Source organism: Rissa tridactyla, chromosome 1, assembly GCF_028500815.1.
Source record: "Rissa tridactyla isolate bRisTri1 chromosome 1, bRisTri1.patW.cur.20221130, whole genome shotgun sequence".
Classification (NCBI taxonomy): domain Eukaryota; kingdom Metazoa; phylum Chordata; class Aves; order Charadriiformes; family Laridae; genus Rissa; species Rissa tridactyla.
Window position 1 is genome coordinate 169,765,934 of NC_071466.1, and position 27,666 is coordinate 169,793,599.

Here is a 27,666-nt window from a genome sequence, read left to right on the forward strand (position 1 = left end):
TTGTGCAATTTGATTTACTTTATTGAGTAATAGTCTGATAGCTACAATGGTGAATTAGAAGAAAAGGGGGAAAAAAAAAAAAAGAAAAAAAGAGAAAAACCAAAACCAATCCCCTCTAAAACCAACCCCAAATCCGTATTTCCCCACATTTTGGGAAACAAGCTGAAGAAAACATTCTACACTGTAGAAGACAGCTGTAACTGCTGATATCCATGTTTTGGATTGGAACTCAGCAACTGCAAGTCTGCAGCATACAGTCCTAAAGCCTCAACCAAAAGAGGCTTAATAGTAATAACATGGATATATCACCACTGGGAAGATGTTAACATGTTAACAAACATTCTGGGATACCAATCTGGTATAATCAGCAACATACTGGGTTCCTATGAAAGATGTGGCATTTCTCCTTAAGGTCAGCTTTTAGAGAACTTTGAAAAACAATGTTTTAAACTGATTACTTACAGTACTCCTTTGCTTGCAGAAAAGCACAAGAATTATAGTTCAATAAAAACTGAATAGATGATCACTTTTTTGACTGGATTTGATTAGTTGCATAACTTTGGCAGATTATCACAGTGTGATCCAGTTAAACTTTCAGGATTATACGAACACCAGCACCAAATTAATCTTGGAATCAGACAACTGAGATACTTATGGACTCTCATACATCTGACCACTTCTGTAGTCTCTTCCAGTCTCACTGCTTCAGTTAGCATTTGATAGTGCAGTATTTTATGCCATTGACAAAGCAACACAATCTGGACAGATTCCTGGCTTCTCTCTCCTCGCAAGAATAGCGTGCCACCTTGTCGAACTCCCGAGGATGCAATCTGGGATCATTCCACATAAAGTCACCCTTTGTGGCATCTGAAATAAAAACCTTTCCCCCAGAACTGCCACTGTTTTGATAGGGAATTCCATGCCGAGTTGTACAACTGGTTACTCAGTTCTTTGGCTGATTTTAAGAATTGCATTTAAAAGTTACTCTACATTAGAGGCATTTAGAAGAGATATTTATACCTGGTATTGGTACTCTTTCAAGTACTCTTTTAGTCTTGTTGGTAAAGGCAGCTCCCAGATCTGATTTGTACATTTGTTTATAGTTATTCTGCAGCGGTGTTGCAGAGATGGAGCAGACATATAGAGAGGTTTGTTCAAGTAAAGATGAACAGTTCCGTTTGAAGGCGTTTCGGTTCTGTCCTTGCACATAAGAACATAGTACTCAATCAAATGCACAACACTGTTGAACTGTTTAAGTCTAGACCTGACACAAGTGATAGAGTCCAGTCTAAACTTGCCATCTTGGTATTCTATACGTAAATTGGTCGGTCCTGCTGATGTTTTTACCGAAATAGTCAGTAGATACTCTGAATGTGAACTATCCCTAACCAAGAAGGTCCCTTCGGGGGCATCCTGTAATCTCTCCTTGGCTTCAGCAACAGTCATGTTGCCCCAGTACCACCCTGTTAAAAGAGGACACAAAGAAGGGTTTTGTTTATTCCTGTTTGCTTAAAAAGCTGTTCTTTGGCTGATACGCTTGTAATAACCCGTTTCCTTTATTGTTTGAAAGCTACAGTCCTGCAGGCATAGTAAGTTTTTATTTGCTATTTAAATTAATTTGCTTTACAATGCGTCTCGTTTTGACGGAGCCTTTCAGGTCACTGTTTATTTTCATATCTGCCCATACACACGCACAAACTTTCCTGCAGCTTCCTGCGAGGCTAATGCCGAAGCCGCCGACCCCACGGACCGCCCGTGAGGTAACGGGGACGCGCCCCGCGGCTCCGCGCTGCGCACACGCCGGGGCGAGCGCTGCGCCCGCATGGCACACGCTGGCAGCCCGCAAAAAGCCCGCTTTTGGTAACTCTAGGTAGGCTGTTGTTGAAATGAGCTTCGTTTAACAATCGTAAGCAGAGAAGGGTAAGAAAACAACTTCGGCGGTGTGGATGCGGTCCTAGCGGGAAGACGATGAAGAAAAAAGCCCTTCCCTCCGCCCGCGGACAAGCCCCGCGTCCTGCGGGGCCGGGCGAGCCGCCGCCACGCCGGCGAGAGAAGCGCAGGTACGCAGGGCCGAGGGGATGCGGCGGCGGCGGCGCCGCCCGCTCCCCGTGCCGCGGCCGCTCCAGCCGGCAGCAGCGCCCGGTCCTTGCCCGGCCGGCGATCCAGGGCTGCCGCCGGGGCGCGGCGCTGCCGCTGCGGGCGCTGCTTTCGCTTCGGCCGCCACAGCCCGCGGAAGGTCGGAGCCGCCGCTGCCCCTCGCCGCCGCGGGGCCGCGACCCCGCAGCGCCCGGCGGCGACGGCCAGCGTCACCCCGCCGCCTACTCCCCCCTCCCGGCCCGGCGGGGCTGCCCGCCGCCCCGCTCCGCCTCCCCCGGGACCGCGGCGCGGCGGCAAGCCGGACACTTCGGCGAGCGCCGCCGCCCTGGGCGCTCCCCCCTTCCCCACCGGCCGCCCGGGCTTACCTGCCCGCCGCAGCTCCTCCATAGCCGTGGCCAGCTGCGCCGCCTCACGGGACTCCTCGGCAACGGGCGCCGCCGCCGCGGGCTGCCCCCAGCGCGCCCGGGAGCCCTCGGCGCTCTCCAGGGACCCGGTGGAGCGCAGGGTCATGGGGGGCGGCGGCGGCGGGCGCGGCCCCGCTCGCACGCAGGTCGGGGGCTGCCCGTGGGGAGAGGGCTCCGCTTGGCCGCCGCGGTCCTCAGCGCCGCGCCGGGTGCATGGCCCCGGTCCCCGGCCCGGGCGCCGCCTGCGAGCGGAGAGAGAGCGTGGTTAGCAGCGAGCCCCGCGAGAGGAGCTCCCGACGCAGCCCGTGCGTTTCTGGCGCTCCCGCTTCGGAACTTCCCAGCATCCAGAGGAGGGACCCGAGGCAAGAGATCACCTCCCGGCGGAGCGGGGGAGGGACATCTCCTCCCCACCCCCCGCCGCCCAGCCTGCCCCCGGCTCCCCTCCGCCGGGGACGAGGCGGAGGCAGCGGCCCGCGAAGGTGGGCTCGCTTTAACGCAAGGGCAAACCCGCTGATGCGGCGCTCCCTCGGACGCGGTAGGCGAGCCCGGCCGGCAGCGCTGGGGAAGGGGCGTCTGGGGAGGGACGAGGTCGCGGGGCAGAACCGAGCAAGTAAAGGTGCGAGTGGGGAGGGGTAACCGAGGAGCAGGGCAGGTCCCAGCGCCGGAGCGCAGGAACGGCACGGCACCGGGACGCCTTTCAGTAAGGTCATACGCTAAGTCGTACCTCTAGGAACGGGACCCCGGCGTCGGCCGCGCTCCCGGGGTGGGAGCGAGCCTCTCCCGGGCAGCGGCGGGCCCGGGGGCTGCAGGGGGGGTGCGCGGACAACGCCGGCTACCGGGGCTCGGTGGCCGGTTGGGCAAGGGAAGGGGTAGCGCAGCGGAGGCCGCGATATATTTAGCGCAGGGCAGGAAACGTGCTTTTCCCGTTCCATTAAATGCTGATACTATAAAAAAAATTACCTTTCCGCTCGGCTGGATAGGGACGGGAGGGACAAAAACAGCCTCTCGTTCTCCCACCGTCACACCGTCACGCGAAGCCGGGCAGCGCCAGCGAGGGGGAGCCGAGCCGGCTTGGCCGGGGAAGGGGCTCACGGGGAAGACCGGGACCCCCGCCGGTGCTTGCAAAGCGGGCAGAGTTTCTACCCCCAGGTAAGCAGCAGCCGCAGGTGAGGGGTTATGCCGAGGTGGCTCCTCCCGTCACAAGTTCCGCGGCGGCGCTCAGAAAACTTTTCCAAATTAAACTTTATTGGCAGCCGATAGGTTGCTCTGCCGGGTTTCTATCGCAACGTATGCCAGCACACACACGGCAACCCCCCGACAAAGCCCATCCCAGTCCCCATCTCCCCCGCGCTGGACCTGCCGCCGCCGTCTCGGGGACCGGGCGCAGGTGCGTCTGTCACCGGAGCGGCGGCGGGCGCGGGGCCGCCGGTCGCAAGAGCCCCGGCGCAGGTGGAAGCAGCCTTGCCGGGGATGCCCGGGCGCGACCCGTTGTGAAAGGAGCTTGGCGGGGACAGAGGGTTTGCGAGGCGGTGGCAGCTAGCTGCGGCGGGGCGTCCCCCAGAAGGGACGACGAGCGCCGGAGCAGCTTCCCTCCGGCGTCGGGGGAACCACCATCCCGCCTGCCGGCAGCTCCGTCCCGGAGGCAGGGCGGCGGGCTCCCCACTCTCGAGGAGCGGCGGGGCACCGGGCGCAGGGGGACGGCGACGACGGGACTCACCCGGGCTCGGCGGTACGGCGTTTGGGGCCGCCGCTGCCGCCGCCTGGAGGTGTGGGGGGAGTCAGGTTGTTCTCGCTCCCGGCGGCGTTAAGGGGTTGGGGGGGCGAAGCGGGGCGGGCGGGGAAGAAGCGTTGGGGCTGCGCTCGGGCAGACAGACAGGCTGCCGCTGCCCGAGGAGGATGGTGCTCCTGGGGAAACAACACCCTCCTCTCCCCCACTCCTCCTCTCCCCGGCGCGGGCGGTCTGTTCGCCTTTGATTGCGAGGCGAGGGCATCCTCCCCCCGCCGCTTCCCCCCCCCCCCCCCCCCCCCCCGCCCCCCTCTTCCCCTCCGCCTTTCCCGGGATGGCTACATACAAAGGCTGCTTTCCAGGAACTTTCCAGGAACCGCATCATGTGACAGGACCCGCTCCGGCGCCTCCACCGCGATCGCGGCCAGCCCGCCGGCCGACGCACCGAGCCACCGCCCCTGTCACGCCGGGGCAGCGCTCGCCTAACCCTCCCCCCAACCCCGGAGCTTCCCCCCACCCCCTCCTTCCCTGCCGCCGCCGCGCCCCCCCCCCCCCCCTTCACCTCCGCCCGCGGAGCCGCGGCAGCGAACAGGTCAGTGGCCGGGACCGCTGAGGTACCGGCGCGCGGGCGGCCGTTGGAACCCGCCGGCGGGGCCGTGCCTCGCGGGGTGGCGCACGCCACCCCGCGAGGCACGGCCCCGCCGGCGGGCTCCAACGGCCGCCCGCGCGCGGGCCGCGCGGCACCTCCTGAGGTAACCGGGCGAGCGCGGGAACGCCATTCCCCCCCTCTGCGCCTCGGTCTATGGCGGGGTGAGGGCGAGAGGTTGCCGGCCGGCGCTTTGTAGCCGCGGACTGAGGTCGAGGGGCTGGACGGCCTGCCCCGGTAGCGGCGGGCACCTGAGCACGGTGGTGGTGGTGGGGCCCGCCCTCAGGGCCGAGGAGCCCGTCAAGGGCCGGTGCCAGGAGCTGCGTGCCAGGGACTTGCGGCGGCCGAAGCTCCTGGGACACCCCACCCTGGTCTCCACCCCCCTTCACCCTCCGGCGCTAAATACCTCGTTGCTACAAACAGCCATTACCCGCCGATGCGCGCGCCGCTCCTTCCCCCCCCCACTTCCCCTCCGCGATTTTTTTTTTTAATTATTTTTATTTCTTTTTTTTTTTTTTTAATAAACCCGAAGCTGTGTTTCGGCGCAGAGATGATTGATTGCACCGCGGGTGCTGCTCGGTAAACCAGCCGCCTTCCGCCGCTGCCCGGGCGGCCTCGAGGAGCCGACTTTAGGAAGAGGGGGAGAACAAACAAAAAAAAAAAAAAAAAAAAAAAAAAAAAAGGGGAAAAAAAAAAAGAGGGGAAACAAAGCAAGAGTAGCCGCATTAGTCTCACCCCTGCCCCTGGCAGCAGGTCAAGGCTCCCTGCAAATTGCACGGGGGCGTTTGGGAGGGAGTATTTTTCGGGTTTGACGAGAGAAGGATTAAGGAGTAGCTTTTTAAAGTCCTCGGGAAACAAAAAAGAATATAAAATGATACAAAAGAATCTCTGTAAAAATCCGGGGGGGTGGAGGGGAGCCTTTGTTATCATAGAGATAAATGAATATGTATTAGGCTGGACGGTCTGGCTGAGGAGCGGGGCAGCACCGGCACGCCGGCTCACCTGCACCGCAGGGAGAGCTCCCAGAGGTACATCCCTGTCTGGGGTCGTAGTCCCCAGTAACTCCTGGAAATCAACGTTTCTTTCCCCCTCCCAAAAAAAAAAAAAAAAAAAAAAAAAAAGGACCGTGGAGGACAGTTCCTGAAGGCTTTTGTAATAGATATTATCTAGAATTTTCAAACATAAAGAACATTTAGAGTTAATAGTTCTAAAAAATAAGTGCTGTATTTAGTAATTAAGCAGATTCATCTGAGGGGAAAAAAATAATCTACTTTGTTCAAAGTGAATTGGTCAGTATGGTTTCATCTGTTTGTAATGCCTGGGTGCTTTTGAATTTAATTTATTCGGTTTATGAAAAAAGGTGGTTTTAATCACTGACAGTATGGCAGATTTAAAATGAGGTTTGAGAAACAAACGTGGGCTTTCTTACTTAAGCATTCTCAGAAATGGTTTAAAACAATTTAGGTCTTGAAGGTCATTCTTGTTCCTGTTTTCATCCGTGCAGTTTGGATAGCCTCAGATTCAGCCTCCAGTGACTTTCGTGGAATCCCCACAAACTTTTAATTGGATAGATGTGAAGATGGGAGAGAATAAGTCTGCGTCCTTTGAAATGTAGTTGACAGTTCTGCTACCTATGACATGAGAGATTGCATAAAATCTGATTTACTTTTTCAGAATTGCACTGGCTTCACTATGCTCAGAAGAGCAAAAAAAAAAGGAATACAGAGCTACTTTTATTACTAAAATAATTCCCTATATGTGTACACAGACAGAGCTTTTGCTCAAAAATATGTTATTTTGATAAATAGTGTTCAGATTAGGGCTGTCCCTTCAAAGTTCAGTAATTCATCTTGGAGAAATGGAATGCATCTTGTCTAGATACAGAGCTGCTATTTTACAGCTTTGCTGTAGTTCCTCTTCCCCTGTGTTATTTATTAATGGCATTTTTATGTGGATAGTATCTCAAGACTTCCTTTGCTTCTGCTGTTTATTCGTCACTTGAAGTCATAATAATTTGTTTCTAAAACCACAGCTGGCTGCTATAAAGGCAGAGAGAGGAAGACCATGATTTATGTGGTGAATGAGAAACAAGAACAGAAGAATGTAATAAATATTTGTTACTTAAAACTTCAGGTATTGTTATGAAAAAGGCAGAATAAAAATTAAATAGGCAGTATATCAGCAGGATCTTTCCTAAACAGAGTTCTGTAAATTTATTTTCATGAGAAGTTAATGTCTTTTAAAAATAGTACTAAAGATCTGATAAATTTACAAGAGTAATGAAATTCAAACTTAAAAACTGCGAATCGATTTGCAGTTTTTAAATGACACTTTTGGCACCTCATAAGAGTACTTTGGTTCACAGTTACCTTTATTCTGTGGTATGAGACTTCCCTAAGTACTATAGGCTCGGTGGAATAAGTATTTCACTATTTCTTTCAACAATGTTAGTTAGTTGGTTTTCTCCTCTGTCTGTGTGAGTCTCTCGCACAGTCACAGGGGAGAAAAAAAATAATTTTTAAGTGTAAGAAAAGGTGATTAAATTAAATTACTTTTGGGATTATGGGCCACATGTGGTGAATTAAACTACTTTAAGCTACTTTTTAGCTTCTTTGGCATTAGGATGTTTAATACATACTTGGTCTGCCTTAAGTGTTTTACTGTATAAAAAATTAGAATGGAGTAGGAGAAAGATGTGAAATGGAGAAAGAGAAAATAAGCATCACGGAGATGTCAGACTGTGAAAACTTAGCTCTCCATCATGTAAACAAAACAAGGTTTTTTCATTTGCCATATAACAAACAGTAATTCTTCTACACAGAGTCACTGATATGAAGAGAAAATTAGTATATACAAATCAGGATGTAAAATTTCTAAGTACAGTTCAAGACAAGTTCTTTATTTATTTTTAGTCTGTATGTTTCGGGGTAGCAATTCTAGGACAAATAATGCCTGTATGTATACAGTTATGAATTTTTCTGAGCCAGTTTTAGAGGCGTATCATCCAACTGGAGATGAAAGGCACAAACTTAAGGAATCTCTGATTTCTTTTCCAGATACTTTCTACTGTGCCTGAATGTTTTGGTTTGGGCAGTATATCATCTATATATTAGATATTTTTAATCGAGATTTATACTAGTAGTGAAAACATGAACATTAAGAGTTCTTGAAAATGACAAGCAGAATTTATTATGTTTCTGACTTGTTTTCAAACGTGTGTGCTCAAAAAGAGAAGGGGAGGGACAAGTGGATTTATTTTTTATTTTTCTTTTAGGCAAAAATCCCTTTCACGACCAAGGAAGGAGGCAGCAACATTTTTACAATTGCCTGAAGTGCCTGTTGCTAGAAATGCTTTTCACTTTGTTCCTGAAAAGTATGCCAAATTTACTGGAGAGCTAGCACACTGATTTATTTATATAATATGCCGTGAGTGGAGGAGGGGGTATTGCATTTTTGCCTCAGCTGCTTTTGCTAAATTTGCTTTGATTTGCTGAAAAGGTTTACTGATTTATTTATCTAGATTTATCTAGCTACCTGAAGGAAAACAAGGGGCCTTTCCTTGCTCTCTGCATCCTCACTGATGCAGAGAGCAAGGAAATGCAAGATGCAGCACAGAGTATCCATTATCCATACCATTTGGTCAGATAAAATCCGCTTTAGTTAAAAGACCAGCTATTGCTTATCACATATGTCTATTTATTGACCATATTTTGACAACTGTTTACCTGAACTGATCCAAATAACAATGTATTACTGCCACGGTTCCTCCCTCTCCTGTGATTACAGTGGCCAGGCAGCATGTCTGGTTGTTGAGCAAAGAAATATGAATATTGAGTTTTTATCTCAAGCAAATTAGAACAAGTTAATTGTAGCTCTGCACCACAAACAAGGTCCACAGTGCGAGCCCTTAGAGAATTTTTCACTCAGCAGTCAGGAGGAAGGTTTGCTTATTTCACAGAGTTCCTAAAACATAATACAGCAGAGAGAAGACAAGTATTTTCGTAAATGGGATCACTTGGCTCTTTCCAGCTCCCCAAAGAACAGAATGTTTTGATTAAATAAATTATGATGTATACCAAACAATTTTACTCTTAACCAGCTGCCACCTTATTTCCTGCCATTTTTATCTATTCAGATGTGAATGCTTTGTCTTTCCTGAGAAAATACATTTGGTAAAAGAAAATAATCAAAAATTCAGTGAATAATTTCTATGAATCAGTGGTGTTCTAAAAGAAAACCAGCACTTGTAATTTAAAAGCAAACCATCAAGCGATAGCACTCTGAGAGCAGTACTTTGAAATAACATCCAGATTATTTTCTTTCAGGGACGGTCGAGAAAAAGAAGGACCATTTGGTTTAGTTCAATGGATAAGGTAGATGGATAATCACTGGCAAGCATGCAACTCTGACCATAGAAAGGTGGCATTTAAGTCCCGCTCTCATCTCGTCATGTGCTTTATACTATTTAAAATTTACGGTAACATCTGAAGGCCTCAACCGCATTGAATAAGAGGTTATCTAGCCACACTTAACATCTTTAATTAAAAACATTAAATGTAGTGCTTTTATAATTTCCCTGATTATTTACAATTTAAAGAAAAAAAAATAATTTGGCTGGACTTGTTAAGGAAAAGTGGAATGTGGCAACACAGATTATGAAGTATAAAAAAGATAATTTACACAGCAGTTTTCACCTTATACTATGTTAGGCTTCTTTATAAACAGTGAGCAGAGTTCTGTTCTGTCACTGTTATTCTGTGAACTATGCAGTTTCACTCTGACTACAACTAGCTAAATATTGCTGAAAGTTACCCCAGGATCATTTGTAAACATACATGCTTTGACAGCATTTTCTTCCATATCATGCTTCCTTTTTATGAGCACGATAGAAAAAAAGACTACGTGCAAGAACCATTTTGATAGCAGTCATTTAAAAAAACTTCTAGGAGAATATTTGCTATGGATTTTAATATTCAGATTATAGTATAAGATGCCGTGACTGTAATATTTATTTACCTTGTTTTTTTGGCTGAGAAAGTGTCTATATGCCTGAGAAAGAGTGTATAGATGCATATATACACATACACCTATATGTACACATGTCCAAAACCACCCTCTTTGAAGTTCTGGATTTTTGGAGAAATGTACACTCTGGTCTTTGTTTTAGAAAAATCCTAGAGATAGCACAGCTGAAAGCACTCTGAAATCTTGCATTCTCGTCCTAGGTGCTGCCAGAAAAAACAAGCCTTTTATGCCTGAGGAGGCTTGAGATGTTTTCTTGCCAGTTGCGAGTCCTACTTCTCAAAGTCAAAGAGAGCAAGTAATGTCTGTGAAAAACGTTTTGCTGAGACGGCATGCAGGCAGCAATCCTGTGCTCTGCCAGTCCATAAGTAATTAAAGTTCCTTTGTTGCTGAAGAGTCAGTTCTGAAACTAACATGGAAAATTAAAACAGGTGATGCAGCGGCTATCTCCAAAGGAGAGTTTTGAGTGCAAAGTTAAATGAAGATGAAACTGTGTTATATGTCTCTGAATAAATGGTCTCTCATCAGAAAAAGATTAATTTTAAATCACTGTTCTAGTTCTATTATTAAAGATGGTTTAATTCACCCAGAGCTATTTGGCCTTGAGGATGAATTCCTACAATTAAGTGTTTATGATTGAAAGTGCTGCCATGGAAAGCAGACAGATGAATATCATTTCAGGAGTACTGTGAATCATTAAATGAGTTGTAGAACCTTTTCCTGGGCATGAGCCACTTTTAAATTTCAGACTAAGGCTATAATAGACTTGAGCATAAGGCCTGGCGTGTTGCTGTGTTTAGGAGTTTGAATAACAGGATAATCAACATGTACTAATGTGTTTATGTAATTTTAAACTTCTTATAGTTAATAGAAAATATGCTGCCCATGGTATGTCTATATGCTGCTCGGATCAAATAAATTTTTCAGATTAGCACATTAAGTGTTAGTGTCAGGCAATGAACTTAACCTGACTCTGACGCGTTGGCTTCTTTTGGCTCAAGACAGGCATGGCTGCTTTCCCTGCTGCAGCATGAAGAGAGGCTGGACATGGAACGTCATACAAACCTGAACAGATGACAAGAAAACACTGCTAGCTGCCAACTACCTTCTCTCTCTTTATTTATCACGATTGGTGCTTGTTTCTTGTCAGGAAGGCTCAAGGCACCATCCTAGAACTGATTGGCATGTTGGGAGGACGTAAACTGAAATACAGGCCCGACAGACAGACTGGCATTTTTGGGGCTCAACAGAGGAAACAGACACAGGGCTACTCTTCCTGGTTAAGGAAAGAGCATTGGTCCACAGCCTGCCTTTTCTTGGCACTGCCTGCCCATTCCCAGGATTGCTCGCCCTTCCTGTAAGCAGTTTTGCCAGGTAAGTGCAAATTAAAGCTCAAAGAGTACTAGATAAAACTGAATAGACAGTAGTATCTCCCCTTATACTGTACCCGAACCATCCTTCCTGTGGCTCTGACAGAGTGCTGCCTGCAGCAGGGACGAGAAATTAACTCGCGCATCTCCTGCTAAACAACTCCAGCTTTCAGGCTGGCATGTTAAGATCAATCCCAGTTTCAGTGTGGCTCAGAACTGCAGTCATTCAGGAGCGGCTTCATGAGCTGTTTGGTCGTGAGGTGGCAAATTCTGTCACGGGGTGGGGTGAATGGTTGAGGATGAGAGTAGTAACTCCTTCAGCCATCTGATTTTAATCCCTTACCATATGTGACTTGAAGTCCTTAGATGCCCTCTACTGCCATATACCAGAATTAACAGATGGCTCTATGTAACCGAATTCAGATTTGCTGAAGTTTGTTATTATCTCTCTGTCTTCGTAAATGAATGGGGGAGGGGAAATAATAGCCCTAATTATTACAAAATACACAAAGCCTTTTTATAAAGTGTGAGTTTGGGCTAGACATCTTTTCTGACTTTCAGTGCCATTGCCCTGTATTTCAAAATTTTAACACTATTTTTAGCATTCTCATCAGAGCTCACTTCTCTGATAAATTATCCCTCAGGGAATAAATTTGATCCAGAAAGATGCCTGAGGCACAGCAGAATTTCCTCCCCGGCATTTCAGGCTGCATCATGCTAGACAGAAGGAAGCTGCAAAACCTGCTGCTGTAGATCAGTCTCTGTTCTGGGAAGGAACTAAAGGATGCAATTAGCCATTGGATGTGTCGTTTGCATAAGACAGAACAGCAGGCGGGAGTCTGTATCTAAAATGGAACAAAAATGAAATTCCTGTCCCGTGTTTGCCTGTGTTATGGACAGGTTTTGTGTGCTGGCAGACACAAAGCAATCCCAGGTCAAACAGAACTAATCCTGGAGGGAATCACTCTACAGGCTCTAAGAATCAAGTGTTTCTGCGGTGCTTGAACTTTAGCTGTGTTGATTGTATCAGCTCCTTTTCCCCTCTGTAAGGAAAACCCAGCAAAACAATCCCACCTTTAATTCCCCATCCCACATTCCTAATGCTGATGTGACTGAATGGGTTTGGTCCAAATAAAATTAGCAGCTATGTTTTGTGTACATTTTTAAACACGCCTAACCTTTTCTGAGGACAGTCTATCGCTGTTCGTTTTACTCTAGGTGGTTGCCAGTGATGTTACAGATAGAAGCAGCCACGGCGGGAGGGAGCGTGAGCTTTCCAGGGGAACACGTGGCAGCGGGGATCTGCTGCAGGTAAGCGAAGGGGGACGTGTACAGGGGACATGCAGAAGGGCCTCTGCCAGGCGAATACAAAGATAAAGCCTAGGTTCATTGAAGGAGTGAGCTTTCACACTGTGCTTTCTTTTCCCTCCAGCACAGTCCTCCACTTTCAGGCACACTCATCTAGAATATGCTACTTACATTTTTCAGGAGCTTTTGTAATTTTTCCAGAACCTAATCTCCAACTAACGGAGGTCCATAGCAAAATCTTGTTGTGAAAGGCGGCTTTGTTCTGTGAGACTATTTCTGAAAACGCCTGACGCTCTGTGAACCATTGCATAAAAGGCTGAAGCATGAATTTGTTCATACGCTTTTGTTTTCAGCGTGTTCATTCCTTCAACTCCCCGCCTTTCTTCAAGAAACAACGTGAAGCTCTTCAAATCCTTCTGGCAGGTGGGCTATATATTGTTACGGTGGTAAATCTGTGAAGCTATACCGATTTATACCATTCGGCAATGTGGTCCATTGCATATATTTTTACTAGATCCATATTTTTCCAATTTCTTCATGTTCTTTCAGTGGCATTTATTTTTCTGTCCATCAGGGAGTGGAATCCTGTACCCAGAGAATGTAAATAACAGCTGTTTCCACTCAATTTGCATTTAAATACTTAACACTTCAAAATAGATTATTTCTAGAAGCTTTCACAATCTAGTCAAAATTCCTACTTAGTCAGAGGTACTAGTGAGATGTTAATGAAATCCCTTTGGACTGGTTGATGGAAAAGATGCAGCAACAACAATGAAATTCCCCAAACGACTGATCAGTTATGCTTCTGACAGTTAATCTTCAACAATCAATTGAAGCTTGTCTTTTAATCTCCTCGGGTATTTTCAGGATCAGTTCCTTGGGCTGTTCTAAGGGGGCGAGAATATGCCAGGTAAGGAGATGAATTGTTAAAAAAACTATGCTGAACGGGTAGTGTATTTCTAGCAAAATTAATTTATCGTATGAGTACAGCTGAAAAGCAAAAAAACCCCCAACACCAGGCAAGCTATTTAAAGTGAACAGCTTATTTGCCAGTGTTAGAGATTTTTAAATAAATAAATCCCTCTGTCCTGAGAATAACAGAAAAACAGCTTTGGTTTTTATACCACTGTTTTCTTTTGTTGACATTTCACTAGCCCTGAAATGGAAACACAACATTTTTATTTAGTAATGCCTAAGTGAAGATTTTAAGAATTGTGTCCAATTACTGCTTTTTTTCCTCCAGAAAACTTTGAAAGCCTTTCACCTCATTATTTTGCCAAATGCCTCAACTTGAACTATTTCTTTAGATTTCTTTGATCCTCTGAAGGCTGAGAATTACAGAACATTGACATTTAGTGACCTTTGGTATGGTTCATTTACTCCAACGTGGACTGTTCAAGAAGATGCTTGCTCCTAAATCCAGATTTTGTTTGAAGTTATAGAAATGCATTTTCTTCTCTGCATGTTTAATTTTGTTTATTCAGAAGAAAAATCCTTTTGTTTTTACAGGAGTCTCAACTGGAGCACCTCTGAACTGGATTGGACAATCTTGATGACTCAAGTTGCTTAGAGAGAACAGTAATTATGTGTGTGTTGCTGGTTTTGCATATCTCGATAAGCCTGTACCAGACTCATTCAGATTTAGTAGCCTCAACGAGGACAATCTGAGCTCAGGTTATCTGTAAAAATGATGTGGGTCCCAACTACCTGATTTCAGAGGGCATACTTGTGTTTCTAAATAAAAAAAAAAGTCCCCGAGGCCAAGGCTCGGCTTGTATTCACACTAACTGGAGCTAGTTCCCTCAGGAGCAGACTCCTGTATTTGGATCCCACAGTTCTCATTGGACTCTTCCCGGTGCCCAACATGTAATTCTAATTTTTTGTGTATCTTTTTCAGTTTGAAGTATCTGAAATTATGTGAAACTGCACTGCAGCCCGTGAGAACGGTGCTTTCCTAGCATGAGGGTGTGGGTACGTATTACATGTTTTGGAACGTGTTACTGTTTGAGGGCACACAGTCAGCTTGAGCAGTTTAGAAGAGCACATGGGGTAAAATCAAACAAGATGTGATCTTGGGAGCAGTGCTTGGTGTGAACTCTCCCTGCAGCACTGTGCAGCCATTGCTTTAAAGAGGGATAGGCGGAACAGAGGGAAGGAAGAGGTGTGGGGATCAGCAGCCGGAGCCTGAGGTTGCTCCCCAGCCTCCAGCAGTAGGGATGTACTCAGAGGGACCCCGAGTATCACTCTGCTGCTGGAGACCACCTGCCTGAGGTAAAGCGTAGACACAGGTATTTTGACTGCGGGATAAACGCTTCACTCTTACAGAAATTTAGGTCTTCTCATGTATCATCTCCACAAAGTCATGAGTTAAAATCTTGGTCATACCGAAGCAGAACACTCACCCAGTTCCAGCGATCCACAGTTTTGCCCTCGGTCTGGACAAGGGCTGGCTAAGCACTGTGTAGGTACTAACCACAGCTGCTCTCCATCAGGACTGCCACTGCTCTTCTCTTCACAGACCATTGTGTCACCTTTCAGCCGTGCCAGTGGCCTCTTTGGGCTCATTTCAAGTATTTTTCTTCAACAAATATGGCCATATAAAGTCAATGAATTGTAACCCATGCAGCCAACATACGGCGTGTTTATTTTAGATTCGAACATACAAATACACGCTCCAGAAAGAGTATTTCTCTGCCATTTTTCTTATCTCTGCTTATGCTGCAGTTACCATGAATTTTGTTCGCACTGTGCCTTTACTCTGGATAGGAAATCCTTTTTCTTAATCCAATTCTAAAATTTGTAGAAGATGCTGCCACCCTCAGTTTCCTCATCACTAATGCCAGGATTTTAACTGTATGAAAAACAGCACAGGGGAAAGATATGAGGTGTCCTTGCAAAATAACAAGTGAACCCATATTTAAACCAGACAGGATTAAAAATTACAAAATAACAAAAAATACAAAGAGGGATGTGAAGCCTTATGCGACTGTATACCGACCGATTGTTAACTAATGAGGGAGGGGTCAAGGAAAATTTTTTCCTGGCATTAGTTTATTATTCAGTTGAAATCCTCAGTGTGTCTTAACTAAAGCAGAAGGTGAAGAGGATGAAGCTCTGATCCAGTGTAACTCCTACAGATGCTGACTTCAGAAAAATGCTACTGGCTTATTATTTGTTTAAACAAATGCAACATAAATTTGAATAACGAGAAAGACTAGCGGTATTTAAGAAACACTAATCTTTACAGGAAATGTATTATGAATTTACATGAATTGTTAGCAACAGCTCACTTATTAGCATCAGTGAGTATGAAAATATATGTTTGTACAGTAGGCTCATGCTTTAATAGCTTTATCTTTTGCTTGGGTTAAATTTTTATTCTACACGATAATGGCTTAATGCAGTAGCCTAATTTAACAGTCACTTTTCACTGTTCATTTATGTTTTCTGTGATACATGGTTAAACTTTCATTAGCTTTGGCAGAAGAGATGTTAGAAAACAGCTCTTCCAGATTTTTTTATTTCTATGCTATCTCATATTTTGCTGGTAGGGAGATTCTTTTGATGAGGAATTGTAAACTTTGGTAGCAGTCAGAGCTGGTCTTAAAATGGTAAACTGCCTCTGACCCAAGACTGTTTTTCATCTTGACAAGCAGTAAAGCTGAATATAAGCACAACTGCCTTCTGTATTTAATACTTATTTAATATTTCAGAAAGACTAGTTGGCAACGTTTCTCGGTTTTATTGGCCATTCCAACCTCCTGTGGTGCCTCTAGGTGATGAGCAGCTGTGTGATACATTGATTATCATTTCTCACCTACATCATGACACCGAATAAAGTGGTACTCCAGGCCATAAACTTCTGCTTCTCCAGGAGCCATCCACTGCACCGTTGCTGACCAAACACCCTCTTTGGCTCATGCAGCTTCCACACAGCTCCCGCCTTCTGACATGCAGTGTCGTAACTGCTGTAGTTAAATACAGTGGAGTTAAAGCTGTAGTTAAATGCAGTGGGACTAACACTCTGTGTAAGTTGTATTTAAATTTTCAAATAATTCTGTGCAGATTACCCAGTAAATTATCATTTATTGTGTTCATCTTTCTAGAAGTACGTAGAGGTAACAGTTGGGATCATGAGCTCATTAAGAGGTGCTACAAAGATACATAAAATAAGTAACTACCTTATTTCTCCTGTGACTACACAGTGAATGAAACAAAAAAAAGTCATGCTTGAGTATTATCTTTTAGCATTGGAGGGTTGATTACATAAAAGGTGAGATTAAAATCCTATACATGGTTTATTCAAAATTACAAATTAAATGTGTGTGAATGAATCTCCACAGAAAACAAAGAGTTCCTATATATAGACTACCTCCTATTGCAGGCTAGCAGAAACAGCAGCTATGTTTTTATCTTAAGTATTTTACATATATGCTTTCTTAAATTAAAAAAAAACCCACAAAACAAAAACCAAAAAACAAATTGTAAGACTGCTTTCATTTACTCTGATACAGGCATCTGAATCTCAACTAAACTTCATCCTCCCTTCATAAAAGGAAAGGGAAGGAAAGAGCACCTCCAGAGAACAATGTGCACGACACATTCTAGAAAATAAAATCTTAAAATAAAATCAACAGCCTTGTGTAGGTACTTTTTTGTGTCAGTTAACTGAAGGGAGCCTACGAAGATTAACGCAGCCTTAGCTGTCTCAATCTTATCAATGAATTCAACTTTTATGTATTGTAGGTACACAATTTGCCTGACGTTTATTCTAACGACTGGTGGGCTTTCAGTCAATTTTGTTATATTGTAGCATTAAAACAAAATATACATCCCCATTACAGCAGAGGAATGGCGTCTACATCTATTTGATGTCTTCATTATAGAACTTTGTACTCATTTTGAGGCTGGAATGAGCATGTGAGAAATTACAGCGGAGCAGCTGCTGAAATTCATAAAGATGGGAGTAACTGAGAAAAGCCGTGTTGGCTTTAAATAGCCATCATTACTGTGACTTAGAGTGGAGCTGCAGCAATGATTTCTTCTGGTACAGCAGAATTTAGACGCAGCAGCTGAAATTCAGACCTATTACAACAGTAAATGGACAAGGAGGGAACTTTCCTCAAAGGCTGGATAACTGGAGGGCCATGAAGGGATGGATGGATGGATGGATGGATGGATGGATAGTTGCTCCTTCCGTAACAGTCATGAGGAACTGAGGCATGAAGACATGGCGCTTGTCACCCAGGTGTATTTGGCAGTCATGTCCCATTACTGCTCCACTGCTGGCTCACTTTTTTCAAAACTGTGAGGATGAGGCTTTTTTTGTTTAAGCCAACATCCATCTCTGCTACACGTTACAAAAATCAATCAGTTAAAGCAAACAGGCAAGTCCTGCGAAAGAACCTCTGACCCTTTGAATTCAACCAGTTCCAGACCTGCTAGGGAGTTCATTTTACAAATTTAATCAAAAAACAGCTAATGCATGTCTCTCGTAGCGTTAAATTTGATGAGATAGCGAAATCCTCTACAGTTTCAGCAAAATCCAGTTGAGTTATTGTGCAAGATTGCCTCCTGGTGGTAGCACCAAGACGCCGCAGAACAACATAATTTGCACATAGAAAAGGCAAAAACCTGTTTTTAAAAGCACAATTCCTTTTTAAATTCAGGTCTAACTAGGAGTGAAAGAACTTTCCTTTCGCTAGAACATCAAGATAAACTGAACTGCCATGAATTGACGACAAAGTTTTCTAATGGCACACTAGCAAACAAAGCCCAAGACGACTTTTAGCCAGACATTTTAAAAAAGAAAAAAAAAATCAGTAAGATGCACCCAACTGTATATTATCCGCAGTAATGAGCCTAATAAGGTCCAAAACACTTAACTACTGGACACAAAGCAAATGGCCAAGTGCCTAAAATTGGATACAAAGACACCAGAGCAGACCTAACGTTGTGAATTTTATGCAACTAAAGTTTTCAATTACAAAGAACAAGAGTGACAGGCAACAGAAATCCCCCAAATTCACTTTCCTGCATAAAAGCTGGACAAGAATCAAATCGATGGATTTCTAGTTCCAAGTTTTCAAGTGAAGAGAAACAGATAAAGGCAGCTTTATGTAGTTGTTCAAGACCTAGAAAATCAGGAGGGCAGCTTGGAATTACTGCGAGAGGAGGATTTTAATTAGGTCATGCTTCAGATGACCCAGGAGAAAGATTTAGTAGAACAGAACATTGAAAGATTGAGAGTGGCAGCACAATGCAGGGAAAGATTTTAAAATACCAGTTTTATGAATTAACGTAATAACAAAATGGCAGAGGGTACATGTAGTGAACACGTGTTTTAAGCTCAGTTTCCAGTGACTGGTCAGAAGAGGAAGTACTCTGAAGATAGCAGTCCAGCACATCATAGATTTTTAGCCCTCAAAATGCCTGAAAAGCATCCAAAAATGTTTGGGAAAACATTGAGAAATCCAATATTTCTACAGTGACTGTGGATGTTTGATCATAAACAGGGTCAGACAGGCAAGAACAGACAACTGTGATAACAGAAGGTTTCTGTAAAGCAAAATGCCTTAATAGTATTAGGCAGCAATAAGTGAAAGTATCGGAGAGAAGGAGGGGGGAAAAGGAAATGAAAGTTTAAACTAATCCAAGGATACCTTTTCTTACACTGGAGTAAAGTCAAACAGTGACAAATTAGGTCTCAGCTTTCCAAAAACAAAAGGGGCTTGATTTTATGCAGTGGAACATAACAAAACACTGAACGTGAGCTGTAAGCTTCTCACGGACCAGTGTCAGTACCAGGCACCATGAATTGATGAAAATACTAAAATTTGTTGTATTACAAATTACTAGAAACTATTTTAAAAGGCAGATTCTAGGCAGAAAAAAACCCAACAGTTATTTTCATGCAACTGAACTTGCAGCGTAAGCAGCGATCCTTTTCACAGACACAATAGACATTCCTTCCCGATGGCATGTTTGTTGTCACACAAGCAACACATCATATAATAAGGAGCCAAAAATCACTTGGCTGATGTGGGCTTAAATATGGACTGGACTGTCTTACAAGCAGAACAGAGAGAAAAGGCAAAACGATGTCATGCTCTGCCATGACAAACCGTTGTCAGCTAACTGGCATTCGGATTCAAAAATGCATTTTTCAAAATACTACCAACATAAATACTTAGACTAGCTTTATGTAAAATTTTCCAGAAATATTTAAAGGCAGTCTTTTTACATACATGCAATATTATTTTGTCACAATTGAAGGAAATTTGAGGAAAAAAGTTTATTTAGTAATAACTTTAGAAAAGTAAGTGTCCTTTATACTAACAATGACCAGGATTAGAGACCTTATATGGTACTCCACTTCTTGCAAAATGTGTGGATAACACATGCTGGCAAAATGACATTAGGCTAACACAAGAAACAAGAACCTGCCTGTCTTATCCAAGCTGCTTTGGATAGGAAATGCAATCAACATGTGTGACACATACAGGATAATTATTTTCTGATTATTTATTAGGATCTGTTAAGAAGGCTTAATGAAGTCACTGGGATCTCCGCAGAGGCACAGTGTTCCAAGCTAGCCCTTTCTATCAGATGGCTGATGCCTAAAGCTGTAGACTGGAGTAACGAATCTCCTTTTCCTGAGAAAAAATGCTAGATGACATCGAATATTTTAATAGCAGAAGCATTTAAGCACTACAAAACGCTATAGCTATGAAGTAGAATCCAGCCACATTAATTTAAAGTATTTTATATAATAAAGGGCCAATCCCTCCCCTTACGTAAGCTAGAAAGAGCTGGGAGTCTTCATGGATTACCGTGCTGAGGCCAAGAACTCTTCCTCCCCTGAGCTACAGCTATTCTGATTTATATATGAACATACCATCCTCACTGAATGGTAGTTGGGGTGGGGTTAAAAAAAACAGAACAACAAAAAAAACCAAACAAACCCACAAACCACAACTGCACACAGAAGTTATCTCAGATATTTGGGAATGCTGGGTGATTTAGAAGGGTGAGTTAATTATTATGCCTTGGAAGCTATAACTTAACCAAGTTGGCCAGTTTTCAGTACGTGACGATAGGCTTAAATACAATCACTCGGCTGATGTAGGCTTAAACATGGAATCAAATATTTCACAAGTGTAATAGAAGAAGCAAAACTATTTTGTTTTCATGAATACCTCATATTATTTTTCATAAATACTATTTCATTAATACCTCAGTATTCTAGCTCACCAGCATTTCAGTTACTACATTTCTAAAAAAAAAAAATAAATAAAAAATTACCCCCCAAAACAACACCAAACCCTAACGTGTCCAGTTCTTGACTTCCCATTTTGAAATAAGACTTCTATGCATTCACTCTACCAATGGCAAGCCTCTGACCGAGTTTAACCGGAGCAGGCCATCACCCAGTTCTAACACCAGCACCTTCCCTGACCGTGCATGTGCAACAGCCTTCGCTGGATTCTTGTTTCATTAGTGCAGTTTTGTTGTTTTTCTGTTAACTAGTTGAAGTAGAAAATAACAGTGAAATTTACTCAAGCATGTTATAGTTATAGCACTCACACAGAATTGCCAAACATCTCACTTTCTGTAATTTTTATTTCCAATGAAGATTAATAGCAAAGTGATGATGAACAAGAAGTTATCTTAATTATCGGTCTTTAGGAGGATTAGGATTCTTGCGTCTTCTATGATACCTAGAATTAAAAAAGGCTGCAGTGAATGCAAGCTTTGGACAGTCTTTGACTCTCCTGACATTCCCCCCCCCGCCCCGCCCCGGTGAGAGGTCTGGAGGTTACACAAATAAGCAAAAGACAAGATGCACAAGCAGAACCCATCACCGCTCGTTAGATGTCATCTCTGTTGTTCACAGAGTTACATAACGCTACTCATTTCTACCGCTACATCTGCTACAAGCACGCAATAATCCAATCCGTTCTACAGCTGAGTAGGTACAACGGCTGCTGTTTATTCTTAATCCTTTGTGTGAAGTTAATTTTATTACGTGGTCAGCTTTTTCTTCAGCTAAAATGATTGCTACAGAACAAAGAGGCTTGATGTTTAAAGGAGTTATGCCAGACTGTACGTTAAATAGTGTAATATTTTGCAGGCAAACTGAAAAACAAATTCTTCACACCAAAAGTGATCCCTACTTTCCTCTTAATTACCCACCCTGAAACAAGGAGGATCCTGTTTGGTGCTCATTAGAACAACAGCTACCCTTTGGCCACAGAAAGTTCTACCATTTCACTCCTTTTATCTACTCCTAAAACACAGTAACTAAAATGTTGCCTGTGGACAAAAAAAAATTAAATAATTCTGCCTGTATCAAGTCTCCATAGCTATAAATTAGCAGCTACCAAAAGGTGGAGTAACACAGATTGGAAAGGAGTAAGACAAATTTGAATGCCATGTGTTTCCAGTGGTGTATCTGAATGTATATAGTTCCTCTTCAAGCTCAGTCATGCACATTTGTATCTCTCCTTCTCGCTTTCAGAGTACAAGGTGCACCAAGGTGCACTTTTCACCATTTCAAATGAAAAACCTCTACTATTCTTAAGTCTGAGAATCATCCTCAAGTTTTTTTCTGAAAAGTTGTTCAGGAATAGACAATGCATGTTTCCAGGCTCTATTTGGTTATATCCGTTGAGGGTATTTTACATACTAGATTCTCTTATGCCGATTTATGTAACTTTAATAAATCACCTGAACCAGTAGCTAACTAGATGCTATGACAAATTTCTACTCTGTGACATATTTTACCAAAAAAAAAGTTGCAAAGTCTACCAAGGGGACAGTGTTAAAAAAAAACCTTACGAAATACAGACGTCCATTTACACAACACTGCATTTAAGATTTTATTTAGTAGCCCATGGGCTAAGAGTATCTTGCGTCATGTGACTTCTCCTAGGTTGAATCTAGTCAATACATTATTCCTGTACCTCCTTTTACATCCCAAAGGAACAAACATTGAAAAGACAATACTTACTGTCCCACCGGATACCAGCGATGTTTTGTTGTGTAAAACATTTTGCTGAGCTCCTCAATTGTAGGACCTCTATTGTTCTTCAGCTCTTTTTCATTCAATCTGGATTTCAGAACTTGATCAAGGTTTTCTTCTTTATTATTCACTGGATCTGGCCGTGGTATGGGCTATAAAAACAATAGTGTATATATTTCCTTTTTCTCCCCTTTTTTTTATTTTGGAGAAAAATCAAGAAGCCAAGCTACATAGATAGCATTACAATTTACTCTTGACAGATAAAACCGAAAGCACACAGAAGAATGCCTGTTTAACACACACACCTCCCCAGCCCACCCTGAACAAAACCACAGCACTGTGCAGCACATGTCTGGAAACCTCTACCTACCTCAGGTACTACAGCTGATTACCCTACCCCTAAAATCAGCACTGCTGTCATCATTATTGCTGATCTCATCCTTACAATTCACTAGCTGAATCGTAAGCTTCAATCCTACTCGTACAAAAGTACTCATGCTATTCCTACTTAGAAATTTATTCATAGTGACAATCATCGTTGCTAAAAAAGCTTTTAGATAATTTGTACCCTGGAGAAGAATGTCACTTCCTAATTGTTTGTGCATCTGCTTAGACCAAGACGTTTGCACTAAACCTGAAACCTACTAGCACAGTTACAAATATTTTTCCTTGTTTTAGTCTTTTACACCTGTTTTTCCTGAGACACACAACTGAAAAATTTAAAAATATTGATAAGTAGCTTGCAGACAAAGAGTGCTAAACCGTTTTCACTTTTCAACAGAGAATTTTCACATTGGGTTCTTCAGCAACCTAGCTACCATTTGCAGTATTTTACTAGCATGTGAGAACTGGAAATTGAAACAAAAAATGTACGCTAGAAAAGTCTATCATCAGTGTACAGAACACACTGAAATTACTACTGATAGATAGAAATTCAATATTTAAATTTTTTTGTGGCATTTATGAACCCAGAGTGCTGAATGGAATGTAAAGCTCCAGTTGAAAACAGCAGCACTTCTTTATATCCTCTTGCCCAAACTGCTGCATCTGTACGCAGTAGGACGTGTGAACTATAACCTGCATTTCAAACATCCTCTTTGCGAATAATGCTCATAGACAGACACTAATTTTATTTATAATGCACAAGTATTTGAGTGCCTCATTTAATTCTATTTGAGTTACTATATGCTGTGACATCTGGGTATTTCTTACTCTGCAACTTTCCCTGAATTCAGCTAAGAATAAAGTCCCTCTCATGGCAGCAGCTATATTCATCATTCAGTCACTTCACAGATACGCTGATCACAGACTAAAAAGCACCTCGGTATTTCAAATTAAAAAAACATGCCCTAAAGACTCAAAATTACAAACTACTCATGCCTTTACAAGAGTAAGAAATATAAATGTGTACATTTGGACATACTTTTGTATGCTCGTATGGAATCTCAAGTGAAGGGTGGTAGCAGACGATGGTCTTCAAATCTGATGTCACTGCAAGTTCCACTTTGCTATAAAAATAAAAACTTACACTCTTAAATATATCCCTTACAATTTTCAGAAATGCTGAGCAACTGAGCAGCCCGAGTCCCAGAGAAAACCAGATTTGACCCTGCATTTATGAATCCTTAAGAATCTTCTATAAAATAAACCCTTGTAAAATAAAGGTCACAAATACTTGATCTGAACTAACTTCCTTCTCTTTTTTTTCCAGCCATCTTCATGTTTCTTTTTTGGATGGAGAGGAAAAAAGGGCTAAAATGAAGTACTGAAGATAGCTGGGAATATGGGTTGAAAAAAATTTTAACACTTTGAATAATTGTATATAAAACTGTAGCGACAGATGGGGATAATGATCTCTAGGACAACATGCCTTTAGAAGAAGTAAGCACGGCACCTACAAAAGAAAGAATAGGAAACAAACTCTGTTTGGGGTTCCAACTTTTATATTTGGTAAGAGACGATGATCACGACGAACAAGAAGTCCTATGGAAAAGTTCCTTGAGGGAATATGACTTTTCTCACCTTCATCCCCCTTCCCACAACACATAAGCTTCCTAAAACCTTGTATGACACGGATCCTGTGCTTCCGGTATATTTGTATCGTCTTTTCTGGTTTCTACACAAGTTTCCCATGCAGCAGCACAAAAATCCCTGGACTTCGTCTTAACAACAAGCATCAGTGAAAATGCTTGCTCTTAGCTACTTTTGCTGTTCCACAAACAAAACTGCAGGGGTACTGGGGTCATCACCATGTTTAGAGTGAGTCCTGCGTGATTTTTCATTACGTTTGTTTTTCGAAACATTAACTTCACAATCATGATGACAGGAACCAGTACTTTAGTTAAAATTATTACATATATCCAAAACTGGGAGAAGATGTATTTGATACCATTATATGACAACTTCACAACAGAGAAAGCAGCCCTGGAATAAACATCACATGAAAAGGACACACGTCAAAGCACGTTTAAGTACCAATTGTAGTCTTCCGGGAGAACTGAGTACGTAGATTTATGGCAAGCAAGATACACAGCTCCATCTGCAAAAAAAAAAGAAAAAAAACCAAAACCAAGAACACTTGTGAAAACAAGCAGAGCTGTGCCAAATTTAAGAATGTTTACATTTTCATTCTGTTTTAAGTCTTAATCGGAGATTGTGATCATACTCAGATTAACAAAACACAAACACTGTCTAAATGGAAGTTCACTTTACTACACAGATTTCTAGTGCAATCAAAAAATACAGTATCTAGGTAGCTATGGCCTACGTTTACCTTTCCAATTGTATTGTTTTCATAAGAGAAAAAAAAAGTCACAGTATTAACAAAATACCTACAGATTTCACCATTAGAGCACATTCTTTATATATGCAAAGAATATTACTTTATGACTTACAGGGAAGATCATAATTTCATCCGTAGCAATATTTATTATAAAAATCAAATTTGTACTTCGCTGGCAACTGCTATATATGCTATACAAAACACAAAACTATAATGTCCTGGCTGCTGTAACACTGGAGAACTTTACCCCTTTCCCCAGGTTCCTGTTGCTCCAAGGAAAGCAATCACAAGAATTACAAGTAGTAAAGAAGGCCTGCTGGCATCTGGGACTGTACTAAGTGGAGTGAGGAAAGGGTGTATCTCCCTCTACTCAACACCTGTTAGACCACATAGATATAGCCGTAGATACTATGGCGAATTTGGGGCCCTTTAATAAAAGATAACCTTGAATGAGTTCAGCGAAGGCCCACCAAGACGGTTGGGGGCTGCAGAACCTGCCCTGTGGGGAGAGGCTGAGGGACAGGAGCTGGCTCAGCCCGGAGCAGAGAGAGTTTTGGGGAGACCTAACAGCAGCCACCAGTGATGACAATGTATGAGGATTCGGGTTATTGAGGAGAGGGATCCAGTCTTCACAGTGGTGCACAGTGGGAGGACATGAAACAACACCCATGAATTGAAACGAGAGGCTCTCACTGGAAATTCAAAGAAACATTTTCCTCATGAGGACTGGCAACCAGTGGGACTGGGGCCCAGGCAGGTCTGTGCAGTCCCTGTCCTTGGAGATTTCAAAGACCCAGCTGGACAAAGCCCTGAGCGAGCTGGCATGATTGCAAAGCAGAGCCTGCTCTGAGCAGGAGGTTGGACTACAGACCACCCGAAGGCCGTTCCAACCGAGTTTTCCCATGATCCCATTCCCATTTTTTCATAGAATCATTTAGGTTGGAAAAGACCTTTAAGATCATTGAGTCCAACCACAAACCTAACGTAAGATGTTAAATAGTCACAGTCCCTTATATAGGAACCATTCTGTAGGCGTTTTGCCTTTCACAACCGTGTGGGTATGTTGCCTAAGATGGGCCTGGGAGGTGTCTGGACTTGACCTGTACTGGCAAACCCCTTCCTTTGCTGCCGGAACCTGACACAAATCCACATGTAAGCTTCCGAGTCCAGTGATGCTGCTTCTACCACTACGCTTTAAGAACCGAATTATAACCATAAGGACTAAGTCTTAACGTATTCTGAGCCTTCTGTTTTCAAATAAGTCATAAAAAGTTTTCAACTTTTTTCTGACATGTTATTTTATGTAGACCATCTTTAGCTTTAATACAAAGAGAATTCTTCTTGGCTGTTCATAATGGAGGGGGAAAGCATTCAGTGTGTCAAAACTGTGAAAGCTGAAACAACAAAGAAGAAACTTTAGTGTAACTATTTTCCTCTCAGAAATATTTTAAGTGTAAAATTAGTTTAAGGTATAGCTAATATATTTAAGTATATATTTTAGATATCAAATTCTTTAATTTAGAATTTCTGTTAGCACTTCCCATGCTTCACTTCTTCCCATTAAACCAGTCTTAGTTATTAAGAAGTTGAGTTCTGGTAAAATATTACTGCAAATAGTTCATATTTCTTCCTAAGATTTCCTTCCCTTCCTTGCCCACTAACCTCTAAAACACAACATGTCCATTATATTTTTTGAATTCCTGTCTTTTCTACCACCTTTACTAGCTCCCCTACATCTTTCTATTGACATCTAAACATGGACACAAATCTAAGAAATAATATTGTCTATTTTCACTTGTTCTCTGTTTATGTTACGTAATGAGATTTTCCTGTAGCCTTTTCTCACCACAGTTCATAAGCCTGAAAAAATAAATTTAAATATTCAAATATAATCAGTGGTAAGAGGGGTTGTATTTACAAGCTAACTGATAAATTAGAGAGGAGCGTCATATGCAGACGATGGAAGCTTTAAAAGAAAAAAAGAAACAAATCAAGATATCCTTTAATTATTAGCAGAGAACACAGAATATCAGATTTGATTCTGTTCAAATAAAAATTCATTTTCGTGCTTCCATTACTTTAAGCAGTACAGGAAAGAGGCTCTCAAAGAACAAATTTTAATACAGGGCTTCTACAATTTCATCTCTACTTACTCTGCAGCGGGGCCTGCTTAAAGGATGCTACTGAACGCATCCGAAAGAAGCTGGAACACGCAGTTCTAAGAGATGTTGCCATGCTGACAGCAGAGAAGAAACCGGTCCTGGACAAGATGGAACTCAAACGGACA

General features: G+C 43.1%; 2 protein-coding genes and 1 long non-coding RNA gene across 28 annotated transcripts; 1 reads left to right on the top strand and 2 right to left on the bottom strand.

Annotated features, from left to right (window-relative positions):
* On the bottom strand, positions 1-4,696 carry SOCS2 (suppressor of cytokine signaling 2). 4 transcript variants are annotated; one of them, XM_054222868.1, is made up of 3 exons: positions 4,574-4,696; positions 2,463-2,743; positions 1-1,463 (listed from the first exon to the last, which is right to left on the bottom strand). In XM_054222868.1, exons 2-3 carry the CDS (start codon positions 2,605-2,607, stop codon positions 1,015-1,017), a joined length of 594 nt encoding a protein of 197 aa, XP_054078843.1. In that variant the 5' UTR covers positions 2,608-2,743; positions 4,574-4,696; the 3' UTR covers positions 1-1,014. The 4 variants fall into 4 exon arrangements, with proteins under 4 accessions (XP_054078843.1, XP_054078769.1, XP_054078686.1 ...); XM_054222794.1 differs by lacking the exon at positions 4,574-4,696 and adding an exon at positions 4,219-4,433; XM_054222711.1 differs by lacking the exon at positions 4,574-4,696 and adding an exon at positions 3,462-3,588.
* LOC128918723 (uncharacterized) lies at positions 2,867-27,539 on the top strand. Of its 22 annotated transcripts, XR_008469684.1 has the most exons (8): positions 2,867-3,036; positions 3,482-3,650; positions 10,099-10,326; positions 10,901-11,269; positions 12,484-12,576; positions 12,927-12,996; positions 13,441-13,483; positions 14,083-16,250. It is a non-coding gene; the product is annotated as an uncharacterized LOC128918723 (long non-coding RNA). The 22 variants fall into 22 exon arrangements; XR_008469725.1 differs by lacking the exon at positions 3,482-3,650 and having other exon boundaries at positions 2,874-3,036; XR_008469712.1 differs by lacking the exon at positions 10,099-10,326 and having other exon boundaries at positions 2,879-3,036; positions 10,897-11,269.
* MRPL42 (mitochondrial ribosomal protein L42) lies at positions 21,178-27,666 on the bottom strand. Of its 2 annotated transcripts, none has more exons than XM_054222994.1 (5): positions 27,533-27,666; positions 25,073-25,136; positions 24,021-24,105; positions 22,586-22,749; positions 21,178-21,293 (listed from the first exon to the last, which is right to left on the bottom strand). In XM_054222994.1, exons 1-5 carry the CDS (start codon positions 27,612-27,614, stop codon positions 21,248-21,250), a joined length of 441 nt encoding a protein of 146 aa, XP_054078969.1. In that variant the 5' UTR covers positions 27,615-27,666; the 3' UTR covers positions 21,178-21,247. The 2 variants fall into 2 exon arrangements, with proteins under 2 accessions (XP_054078969.1, XP_054079045.1); XM_054223070.1 differs by having other exon boundaries at positions 21,178-21,309.